This window comes from Lycorma delicatula, chromosome 3 (assembly GCF_047948215.1).
Source record: "Lycorma delicatula isolate Av1 chromosome 3, ASM4794821v1, whole genome shotgun sequence".
In the NCBI taxonomy this organism is placed as follows: domain Eukaryota; kingdom Metazoa; phylum Arthropoda; class Insecta; order Hemiptera; family Fulgoridae; genus Lycorma; species Lycorma delicatula.
This window is the reverse complement of record NC_134457.1, coordinates 56922802-56936357: the sequence shown is the minus strand read 5'-3', so window position 1 is coordinate 56936357 and position 13556 is coordinate 56922802. Positions and strand designations below refer to the sequence as shown.

Below are 13556 nucleotides of genomic sequence, written 5' to 3'. Positions count from 1 at the left end.
TTAATTTAAATTTTTTACATATCTCAAAGATAAGCCACAATTTCAAGAATGTTGATGCAATAATAAATTAAAGCGTATAATGAGGAATTACAATTACTACTTGACTTGAAGTTCAATATTATATTCAATAGGTATGATTGATGTTGCTGGAATTTGATGAAATTAAACATTCAGGTAAGCTATGTGAATTAGTCTAACAATTCATTCTATACAACCGCAATGGTAAACATATTCATGCTAATATAAACCTCTTTGAGCTCATAGCATAAAACAAAACTCATTTTGTTAGATCAACAGCATCTCCCTCAGAAATGAATTCTTTAGTGAGGGGTATGAATCTTGATGCTTGGCACTGAGTCAACTGAACCTGCTCCAGATGACATTCTATTACCCATTTAGTATACAACGGTTTGCTACTGAGCCATCTGTACACACTAAGCAAAATTAGCACTACTAATATATATTATATTTATTATCATAATTATTATTTCATTCATGTAAATATTAATAATATTAATCATATCAAAAACTAATATTAAATAATGTAATTAATTCATTTTTAATTGATAATGTACAGTTAGTTATATACCTTATGAAAAAAAATCTTGTTTTTCAATTAATAAATTATGCTCATCCAGTGATGAATTAAATGAAATGTAATTAACTGAAGTTTATAAATTTTTTTATAGATCTTTAGAAAAATAAAACATTAAGCTACTGCATGTTTTACACAAACTTTACAAAAATAAAAATAATCACATCTAAAGCGATTGAACGTCATCATCCAAATTGCAAAATTCTGAATTTCCCCATTTCATCTTACACTACCAGTATCACCTTCCAAAATTTGAAAATATTGTGTGGTGTTGTCAATTATGTGCTTCTGTCTAATGTTTCATCATCATTTTTTTGTAGATTTTCGCAATGAGGTTTCCAGTGCGATGCATCCATTTTAGAAAATTTATCTTCGTCAATCCGTTGAACAACATTATAGTCAAAAGTAACTTTGTGGCTTCCCACAAATCATTTTACTTCGGACCAAACCACTTCAACAGGGTTTAAGTCTGGATGGTACAGGGATAATGGTAACTGTTCATGTCCGTGTTTCTTGGCAAGTTTATCAAATATAAATACTTTGTCTTTTTCTTTGTTCCTTTAAATTATCTCGTATCGTTGAGGTTTCAGCAAAGTAAATGAGAATGGAATGCAATAATTATGTAACCAATCCTACATTTCTTGTTTTCTTGAAATGGATGTGGGTAATTTTTTTTTTTTGTGATAAGATGTGTTGTCTAAAATTATTATGAAATTTTCAGAAAAATGTTTCATTAATTTAAATTCTTCAGCCTATTTTAAGTAATTATTTGCATTCAGAGTCATGGTAGTTGCCAGTTGTTGCACTTGCTCTCCACATTAATAATGTGTACGGAATAAATCCCACTTCACCACAGCATGTATAATAATTGTATAATCTACAGCATGTATAATCTACTGACTTTAGAAATTGAAGTTAGAAGTCTTACCCATAAAGTATTGCTGCATGATTTCAAGATGGTATGACTTGACAAAATATACGTTTCATCAAGGTATACAATCGGGCTGCTTTCGGTTCTGAATTTTTATTCGCGTTTACGAACTGTATTCATTTAATCCTAATGTTCAGTTACAAGTTTCCTATTGTTTTCAGATTTTTCCCATTTGAAATCCAGTTGTTGTAGTAGCCTACTCTTCTTAGGTTTCTTTCACTTCCTGAGAATCTTATTAAATCTGTCAGATGTACCAGCGATTTGGAATGGTGGGCAACTGTTTTTCTTTGAGATGAAATTTGTTTATGGTCCTTCCCACTAAGCACATGTCGAAATCATCTAGGCCTTTTATTGGTTTGTCGCAGATTTTACATTTTCTTGGTGTACTGAAGGAATTTGATGCCTCTAATGGATTTTCTTGTAATTTTTTTAATAACTTTTTTTCTGTTTCCTTACTCTTTGAACTTGTGATCGTGATATTTTACACGCAGCTGCAGTTCTTTCTTCACACTTTTGAATTGGAATAACATCTTGTCGTCATTTACCAACTTCCAAATTTACTTGCTTCTTATTTCATGAATTCATTCACATTATTTATTAACTCCCGAGCTTGCCGACCTAATTTTTTACGAGTCACAGTGTTTTTAAGTTCATTCATCTTTCTTTCAGATAGAAATCAAATAAAAATTTAGCATATACTACATACACTCTGCTATAATTCAAAAAAGCAAAACGTGGCACTGGTAGCAAATGCACCCAACAGATGAATAAAAGTGACTGAAGATTATTATTTCGCGAAGGTTTCAACTTGTATTCTATAAATATAATTTTTTTTTGTCTTCAGTCATTTGACTGGTTTGATCCAGCTCTCCAAGATATCCTATCTAGTGCTATCGTTTCATTTCAGTGTACCCCTGTATCCTACATCCCTAACAATTTTATATATTCCAAATGTTGCCTGCCTGCACAATTTTTTCCTTCTACATGTCCCTCCAATATTAAATGACTATTCTAGGATGCCTTAATATGTAGTGTATAAATCTGTCTCTTCTTTTAACTATATTTTACCAAATGCTTCATTCTTCATCGATTTGCCACAACACCTCTTCATTCGTCACTTTATCCACCCATCTGATTTTTTATATTCTCCTGCAGCACCACACTTCAAAAGCTTTTGAAATCTTTTCTTCCAGGTACTCTGTCCAAGTTTCACTTCATATAAGCTATGCTCCAAACATATACTTTCAAAAATCTTTTCCTGACGTTTAAATTAATTTTTGATGTAAACAAATTATATTTCTGACTGAAGGTTCGTTTCGCTTGTGCTATTTGGCATTTTATATCGCTCCTGCTTCGTCCATGTTTAGTAATTTTACTTCCCAAATAACAAAATTCTTCTACCTCCATAATCTTTTCTCTTCCTATTTTTACATTCAGTGGTCCATCTTTGTTATTTCTACTAGATTTCATTACTTTCATTTTGTTCTTGTTTATTTTCATGCGGTAGTTCTTGCGTATGACTTCATCCAAGCCGTTCATTGCTTCTGGTAAATTTTTTTACTCTCAGCTAGAATTACTATATCATCAGCAAATCATAGCATCTTTATCTTTTTACCTTGTACTGTTACTCTGGATCTAAATTGTTCTTTAATTAACTGCTAGTTCTATGTAAAGATTAAAAAGTAACGGAGATAGGAAACGTCCTTGTCAGACTCCCTTTCTTATTAGGGCTTCTTTCTTATGTTCTTCAGGTGTTACTGTTACTGTTACTGTTTCGTTCCTGTAAATGTTAGCAATTGTTCTTCTATCTCTGTATTTGAACCCTAATCTTTTCAAAATGCTGAACATTTTATTCCAGTCTACATTATCGAACGCCTTTTCCAGGTCTATAAATGCCAAGTATGTTGGTTTGTTTTTCTTTAATCTTCATTCTACTATTAATCTGAGCGCTAAAATTGCTTCATTTGTCCCTACACTTTTCCTGAAACCAAATTGGTCTTCTCCTAACACTTTTTTGATGCATGACTAGTTAAGCTAATTGTTCTGTATTCTTCACATTTATGTGCTCCTGCTTTCTTTGGTATCATGACTAACACTCTTTTTGAAGTCTGATGGAACTAACCCTTTTTTGTAAATATTACTCAACAGTTTGTTTAATCTAATAATCGCTTCCTAACCTGCACTGCGCAATAATTGTGTGGGTATTCTATCTATTCCAGAAGCCTTTCTGCTATTCAAATCTTTTAATGCTCTCTTAAATTCAGATCTCAGTATTGTTTCTCCCCTTCATCCTCTTCGACTTCCTCTTCTTCCTCTACAACACCATTTTCTAATTCATTTCCTCCTTATAACTCTTCAATATATTCTGCCCACCTATCGACCTATCAACCAGCTATTGGCACCAGGAGAACATAGTCCATGTTGAGGTTTTTCATCAGTTGAACTCAAAAACTCAGCCCACACTGCTTTATACATTGAACATCAACTTTCATTATTTCTCCTAATGGCTAAGCCATAATAATTTTGAATATTAATTATAGGTGTCTGTCAGCCTATTATGCCCACTCAGAGATCACTTAATTTCATCTCTCTGTACCTTAATTTCATATTTTGAAGACACTTTCCCATTCTTTTTTGCTTGTGGCCTTTGCATTCCAACTTCTTTATTTTGCAATCATCTTCATACAGTTTCATTTCCTTTACACATGAAAAAGCTTTTGAATCCCCATCTCCTAGATAGTTCACATATTGCACGTTTCAGGTAAGTGACCACTCATAAATCTCCTTCGCTTCATTGGTCTCCATCCCCACCATTCACACTGCTGTAATTCGCCTCAAAAGAAATTGTGTGTTCATTGGTCAGTCTATTTTTGCACCTACAGTGTTTGGTCATGATGGCCACATCAATTACTTTATCTGTGTCCATGCTTGTTGCTGTAGCTATACCACTGAGTGGTGAAACCATGTTTCTGCCATGTACCGTCAAGTGCTGTACTTAAATCTGTACTTCCTTCACTCACTTGAACTGCTTCAGCTACAGCTTCCAACATTACATCTTCACAAATAGATTGAACAGCATGTTTAATAATTTTAATATATCTATTGAATTGAGGGGGTTTAGGAAGATTTAAAATCCCACTCAGTATAAGAGCAGAAGTATATCCTCTGCCTATCGCACGAAGCCCATAAACAAGCCTCACATTTATATCATTATCATAATATATCATTTATATAAAGTATGTTCTTTATCATCACAATTGGTTTTAATAGAGAATGAGGAGAAAAAGCTTTAATCAGCATCATCACAGGAAGCACTTGTTAATGACGCAAGACCAATTCTTTTGGGTAAATTTACTTTCAAATTACTATCATAACCGCGACATAACCCTACCTCTGATAACATATTTTGAAGTAGTGATAATGAAATAATTATGTTTTCATCATCTACATTTATGAATTTTTTATACTTGTACAGATATTCTGAAATTTTTTTATCTGAACAGCTTCTACTGAAACTTTTGTTTACATCAGATTGAAGAGGAGTTGTTGATATATTTCCCTTTTCATTAGTCGAGGTTATGTTTTGTACAGAAATTATGTTGTGTTTTACTCTTTCTAAAAACCTTTTCTAACCTAGACATGTTTGTAATTATTTTTGAAACACTAACACAAAGTAAATACAAGGTGCGCACACACATGAAAAAACAGCAAACAACCCACTAAATTATCACAGCACACAGTAAAGATACAACAATACAGCTCTTTTCTCTGACCCATCGGGTTAGTCTAGTGGTGAACGCGTCTTCCCAATCAGTTGATTTGGAAGTTCAGAGTTCCAATGTTCAAGTCTTAGTAGTCAGTTATTTTTACACGGATTTGAATAGTAGATCGTGGATACCAGTTTTCTTTGGTGGTTGGGTTTCAATTAACCACACATCTCAGGAACGATTGAACTGAGACTGTACAAGACTACACTTCATTTACACTCATAAATATCATCCTCTGAAGTATTATCTGAAAGATAATTACCAGGGGCTAAACTGGAAAAAGGAAAAGCTGTTTTCTCTACAAGACCAGCTGTAGATCATACTACCAACCCAAAATTTCAAAACTGTCAAACACAAATTATGAAGCACATTTATTTTCCAAACTTTTAAATATTGAAATATGAAAAATGTCAAATAATTTTCTATATTTTATTAAACGTATTTATAATTATTATACAAGAATAAATATTATACCAAATTAATCAGAAAAAATATGAACAACAAGACTGTGCAAGAAAAAATGGGCCAGAAATATTTTTTTTTTGGGTACAACTCCCCTAAAAAAGGAATTGTAAAGATATTTAGAAATTTATTCATCTCATATCTCTGAAGGTAATCAGTCTGAAGTAAAGTCAGTCAAATATTTTTCAGAAAGAAAAATGACTTTATCCTGCATTTCAATCAAACCCCGATTAAAAATATCTTCAGAATACATTAACTTGTTAACTTTGTGTTATTACATCAGTTACGTTCTAGATGGAGATTATCTTCACAAAAGTCTGTTTGAAATGCTTTCCATGAAATTATAGGTGCAGATGGTTGACAGATTATTAAAACTGTAGCAAATAAATGTCTCATCTTTGAGGCAGTCTGTGATACAGTGATGTTAGCAAGGGTGTCTTTCCAATGATCATTATTTTCCAACAGGCCAAGTGCACAACAGACAGCTTTGAAAGTAGAATGAATGATACCATTAAAGGTCTTCAAGTAAAGACCTTTCAAATGAGGTTGGGCCTCAAACGTGATATAATCATATCCTCAGGTGAAAATTTCAGTTTGATTAGTATGAATAGCATAAACTTTAGCAAGTGCTGTATCCCTTTTGATTCCATAATGGTCTTCAACATCCAGTTCACATTTTTTTCTAGAAAGTTTTTTGTTAGATAAGGTATAATACCCTGGAAGTTCATAAAAGTGGCTGATGAACACAGTTCAAAAAATGTGTTCAGGTTGTTTTCCATGGGTGTCAGTGACTTAATGAATATTATTCTCAGTTAAGTAAACTTGTTGATTATTCTCAAGATTTGCAGTGAAATGTATTACAGCTGGATATCTTTCACGAATAGAAATATAAAAAAATTGCCAAAATACTTCTGTTGTACATATATAACCCTTTGATATAGTTGTTCACCTTGTCCTTTTCATTCTGAACAGAAAACTTATCTTGATCAGATCCTTTGTTCACATACAAACAGATATATTTAATTACTTGAACTGAATAATAGTACTTAATATTTATGTGAGTACCAAAACATCTTGAAGGCAATATGGTACAAACAACAATTATCTATTTGTACCACATTACACAAGTCAATACTTGTGTACAATTACCCTCCATCTTCAGGAGATCTGTGTCGATAAGTTGGTTAATCATCATCCACAGTTTGGGTATCTCTTATGAAAATATGAATTTATGAAAATGTGAGGGTACTTTATAAAACATCTTCCATTTTTCATGCATGGTAATGTTATATTGAACTCCCTGCAATGACCATGAATAATATTTTTGCATAAAATGTCTAGAAGTAAAGGACCTCCACTCACAAATCAGCAGAAATAATTCTTTTGATCTTATCTTCTTGTCACTTTTACTTCCAAATGATGTCATTTGAAAGAGGGTATTGTATTGACTAGAATTATGTAAAACGTGTTTAAATAAAGGATGTATTCCCAAAATAAATTTTTTTATGAAATCAGGAGGATATTGAAGTTGTTCAAGAACTACTTTGCTTCTGACACATTAAAATCCAGGCGTTTCATCATTATGTTTTTGACATTGCAATGTTTTCATATTTTAATTGCATTACCTATTTAAATATCTATCAAATTCAGATAGTCTATTTCAAGGGATAATCAAAAGGTGATTTGATATTTGACATAATTCTCAAAGGTTGAACTTGATTCTGAGCCAAATATATATGTTGACTTTAAGTCTTTGAGAACGTCCTGGTGTAATTCACACTGTCAATAATTATAAATTTTATTAGCCCTTGAAGTTCTTCTTCTTATCTATGACCTCACTGACCTAGGTATTATGATATTAATACCAAATTGAAAGTTGAATCTATGCTAATTATGTGTATGGCTTATCTTGATGGAGCTTCTTAGTTGAGGATACGAAAATTTAGTATTACTTAACCTTGCATGAGGATGAATTCTCATGGATTGCCACCAGATTAGACAGTGAATTAAATTTAGTAAAACACATAAAAACGTTCTGAAGAAGTTGATATTGATATTCAGTATTCCTCAAACCATCAAAACTTAGTTTAATATGTACCGTCATCATTCCATTAAATTTTATTATCACACTAATTTGCTTTTATATATATAAAATGATAATAATACAAATTGATATTTTATAGAGATTCCCATTGTGGCTTTGCCCGTACTACAAATTTACTTGCATTTCCTGTCAGGATAAATGTTTTTTTATGTTTTTTAGTCAAATAACTGGAGGCAGATGCAGTCAGTAGCATTGTTCATATGGTAACAGTGGCAATGGCTGTTTGGGTTGAGCCATACACAGTCACAAACCTTTAAAAAGTAGAAATATAAAAAAAACCGAAAATGGTTTTTAGGTATTTATCAGAAGAGTATTTGCAAGCTCAGATTTAGTGAATATCTCATTTAGTATAGTAATAAATGGGGAAAATTTGCAATCATTTATCAACATATTTTTTACCCTTCTACACCCCTTTCAAGGTCAAATTTAGAAAAATCTAGAAATTGGTTTTTAGATACCCATATGAAGATTACATTCAAAAACAAGATATCTTCATTTGTTGCTGAGAAATTAAAAAAATAGCCGTCGGTTTCTAAAAAAAAATCAAAAATCCTTTTTAATCCTTCAAACTAAGAATTTCAACAAATTTAGAAATTGATTTTTAGATATTCACATGAAAATTATATACATCAAAAATCAATTTGTATCATTTGTTACAAAGAAATTCCAAAAATAGTAAGTTTCATTGATACTCATTTTAACCTTTTAAACTTGGAATTTCAAAAAATCCTTTCTTATGTGTACTTATTCCATAAGAAAAACGTGTACAAATTTTCACCAATTTATCTTCTGCAGCTTTTGGTGGGAATTGATTATGAATCACTCATGATATGTTTGATATATATATATATATATATAAATATATATATATATGACATTAAATTTAGTAAATCACAAAATAACTCTCTGAAGAAGTTAATATAAACATAGGCAATGATTGTTAGCAAAAAATCTGTTATATCAAAATATTTACTGGATGAAAGTTTGTCCAAATTACCATAATTATAGAAATGAGAAAACATAGTAGGTCAAAATTATAAAAGTAACTTTTGTTCATTTACATATAAAATGCCCTATTTTATCATTACAACTTCAAACTTGTTCATACACAAATTTTGATGAGAAATATGAAATTATATAGGAAAAAAATAGACTTCTGTTGGAAATCCAATAGAAGGTCAGTATAATCAATTTAATGAAAATCTTGTTTAGCTAGCTATATTATTATGAAATGAAGTACATATTTATTCGTTCTCTTTACGAAGATTTCAGCTGAATTCAAATAAAAATAGCATTATAAATTCTATTGGAATGTTAAGTGTATAATTTAACTTCAAAGTCAGTAAAAAACAGAAAATTAAATTTCAAAATCTTCTATGGGTGACCGACCTACTTGTTCAACTTCGCCTATGAAATTTCATATTTCGCGGAACAAAATCTCCGTATTCCCGCCATTTCGTGATAACCGATAATAAAGTAGTTTTTGTGATAGGACACGTTTTATTGCATTTTTTAAAATAGAATTATGAAATAACATTTTCCTGAACTGTATTGGCTAAGTAAACCAATGATAATGTAGTTTAAGTGATAAAAATCATTTCTTTTATGATTTAAGAGTAACTAGATTAGTATTATGATGAAGGCTGTGGGTAGGACAAGTTGTGTTCATGCTAGCTTTGTGTTTTGTTTTGAGATGTATTATTTGCAAACAAACGTGAGCAATACCAATTATTATGGCATAATATTTTGATAATGTGTTATTACTGGTTTATTATTTGTTTTTACGTATGGAGTCGTTGTTGCCCTCGGAAATAGCGAGATTAGTGTATGGTAAGGAACATTTATAGTTGTTTACTTGGTACTAATATTATCACTTGTAGGATTACTTTAAAATTACTTATTTGCTGTTACTTACAAATGTATACAGTTTTCATTTATCGTTTGCTGTTATCTAATTAATGTCATTAAGATTATTTTTTTTGTAGTAAATTTTATGTATGCAATCTAACGTTCTATGACATAACCTATAATTGATAGTGTAGCCCTTTGGTGATTTGGTTTGGCCCAGGATATAGATGTAAGTTTAATTTTTTCTACATACTGTATTCATTCTCAAAAAGATCAGTTTATTATTTACATTTTAGGGCCATAGAATAAAAATTAACGCTGAGTTCTTTATAATAAGGACAATCTATTTGTATGAAAATTTACTTAACTTCTTATCTTAAGTTTATTATTTTTAATCTTTTTTGATAGTGATATTTACACAGTTATTCATAACTTTCGTTTACTAATAATCTGTTATATATTGATATGTAAACTAATTAAAACTATTTTTTCCCAGGGCTTTTTCATTGCAAACCAAGATATTTTAATGTAGTGTAGGATATACAAGTTTGATAAATATGCAACATTTTATTTAATTAATGGACCTCATGTATTACACCATGTAAAGATATGAAACTGTGATCATTTTTATGGTGTATTTGATGTTTAAATTAAACTAAATTTTTTTTGTAGATAAAAATAATCATTAGCTTTTATTTGAAAAAAACTTTTTAACTATTATATGCTAATAACCAAAAAAGTGTATTATGTTTTATAAAAAAAAGCATAACAAAAATTTTAATATTTTAACATTTTCTTAAAATGTCAAGCAAGAACACTTAACAATTTTTTTTTTGTGAATATTGGTTGATAAAAACTGGAGTTAGGTACTTTGTGGCACTATGTATTCTGCATTTTATATTTACTTTCCATAAATTAAAATTGCACAGAGATGTGGAGACTTGTTTATATACGTGGTTATTAATAGTGTGTAAATAGCATTAATAACAATTTGCACAATACTATTATTTTCTGTGACTCAGTTTGCTGTAACCTATTTTAGATTTGGAACTACGTTTGTTAAATCCTTTTTTATTCCACTTATAAATTAATTAAATTTCTTTTTATTTAAATTTTATGAGCATGTTTTTAGATATAACATAGTGAAAAGTATACAGGGAAACTTGAATGAAATCTTTAGCTTAATGTGACTTTTAACACAGTAGAATAAACACAGAGATGCATGGAGATGCAACTTGCAATCTCCATGGTGAAGTGGTAGCTTCTCGGCCTTTCATTTGGAGGTCCTGAATTTGAATCCTGGTCAGGAATGGCATGGCATTTTACATATTTTACAAAATTTCCTTTCAATTTCCATGCCCAAGCTTTGAGCTTATACACTGAATTAATCATAAAAAAAAAATTAGAATGTATATAGTATTACTTAGAATATCAGAAATAATTTTTCACACTTATCATAGAAACAGGAAACATCTATGTAAAGATTCTAGCCACAGTATGCAAATTTTACTCATAGAACATAAAACCTGTGAACTTAACATTCTCAAACAATATAAAATTGATGAAACTGTTTTATTAGCACTAATTTAATCTGTATTGGCTCATATGGGTGATAGTGGAAATAAAATTTCTGCAGTCTTTTTATCTTCTTTGTTCTAATAACTAGCAATTTTTGTTTACCCATGCCAAAATTTTGTACTGTGAAAGCAACAAGTCTTCTTTTTCAGTTTTCATTATGTTTGTATCATTGATAATGACATCATAAATAATAAACAATAAGAAGACAGTACATTGAATGTTATGGCTACCTTATACACTGTGCAGAGATGCTTTGTATCTTTTGGAATATGTTTCGAGACAGCAGTATATGCTTTACAGGTCTCATAGCCATTATTGCTGGCCTGCGTGGCATGAGTAATAGCATCTCAGCCTTTCATGTGGAGGTCCGGGTTTGAATCCCAGTCAGGCATGGCATTTTCACACGCTACAAATCATTCATCTCCTCCTCTAAAGTAATGCCTAACACTGGTGCCAGAGGTTGAAAAAAGTCCCACAGCCAATCAGCATGTGACTCAAATATTCCAAAACATTAAGCTGTTTTATACTTTAAAATTTATTTAACATTCGGGCTATAATGTGCAAACCAGAATAGCAGATTACCATCATTCAGTTGTATAATAATGTTTGATACTGTTTATTTTATTGTATGCAACTTAATATAAAATATTGCAAAATATACTTATCTAATAACAGAGTTGGTGCTCACATGTAAAAGGGGGAGTCATAACAACTAATTCTCAGAAGATCAAGGGCACTGACTTAAAAAATTTGGAAATACTATTGCATTGAATTAATTTTTTAATTTTAGCAGCAGTTAAAGAATTGCCGATAATGTCATTATATACTTTGTTATGATTGGTTAATATCATTTTTAATTAAAATGTTTAAAATATCTTTGACGACTTAATATCTAGTGGTGCTTTCTGTTTTTCAACTATTTTTTACTGTGTAAAATTGCTGACACTCATTTTCACCTGCTTGTTGAGATATGGAAAACAAAACTACAAAATGACGATTGATATTTAAAAATATTAATGACTTCTATCCGAAATATTTTATTAATTCATTATATACACAGTATGTCTGAAAAGTTCCCAAACTAAATTAAATAAAAATATAGATTTAAATATAAATGAACTTACTCACATCAGCCCTCTACTTAGAACCCTTCTCTTTTACACTAGTTGCAGTGCCGGTAGACTCCATCAAATGCTCTGGAGAAATCACTTTGTGGGATTACCTTCAACTGTTTAGTGCAACCCTTTGGATGACCAGAATGTCGTAAAAAAAGCGGCCTTTCTTCTTCAACTTGAGTTTTGGGAATAGAAAATGGCTGGAGCCAAGTCGTGTGAGTAGGGTGGGTGGGATTAGATGATGAATCGATTTGTGGCATAATAACGTGTTAAAACTATTGCCATGCAAGAGAGTCCAACTACCAGGATCTCAGTACTCGGGCCAGTTTGGAGGAATGTGACGCATCAGGCGTTTCATTGCTTCCAAATAGAATTTAGAATCCACAGTTTGACCGATTGGGACAAATTCATGATAAATCAGGTCCTTTGAAAGAAAATGGTCCTTTTTTGAAGAATGCAATTAATTGTTTTCATTCTTGATTTTTACTGCCTGACGTTTTCCGGTCTTTTTGCTCCAGGACTCAACCAAGCAGTAGATTGACGCTTTGTTTGCGGATCGAACATAAAGCACCAGGTTTCATCCCTATTTACAATTGTTTGCAAAAAATTCGGGTCTCTACCGGCAGTTTCAATGAAGTCTTGAGCGCAAGAAAGACGCACCTGTTTTTGTTCATTGGTCAAGAAGTGTGGAATGAAACAAGAGCACACCTTTCGGCGGTTCATCTTTTCTGTTACAATTGTACGTACCACGTCTTTCCTGATGTTTAGCTCTTCTGCTATGGCCTGAAGGGTAAGATGAGGTTGTTTGAGCAGGAGCATGTACACTTTCGCAATGTTTTCTTCATGACGGCCTCCCGCTTCATTCATCATCAAACGAATTCATCCAACGAATCTCTGTTCTTTAAACTGCTTCCACCTTGTGTATGTTGTAATACGAGATGCGACTTCATTGATTGTTATCATATAAATATTGGTTTATTATTGGAGTCTGCATTCATTTTCAAATAGTTGTAAAAGAATAGATAATTATGGCATCAACCATGAAACCCTGTTCACAAATTTTCAATCATGCAGTTGAATATTAACTAAAAGTTATGTATTTAATTAGGAATATCAGATGTGAATTATATTAATCGACAAATATGTGGTGATTATG

General features: G+C 31.2%; 1 protein-coding gene across 2 annotated transcripts in view; it reads left to right on the top strand.

Moving 5' to 3' along the window:
• The first annotated feature begins 9516 nt into the window (after positions 1-9516).
• Positions 9517-13556, top strand: part of LOC142321616 (uncharacterized) — an 87816-nt gene continuing 83776 nt past the window's right edge. For both annotated transcript variants that reach the window (XM_075359855.1, XM_075359854.1), the window contains exon 1: positions 9517-9689. In XM_075359855.1, the coding sequence (XP_075215970.1) occupies positions 9647-9689 (43 nt within the window). In that variant the 5' untranslated portion in view covers positions 9517-9646. The remainder of the gene's footprint in view (positions 9690-13556) is intronic.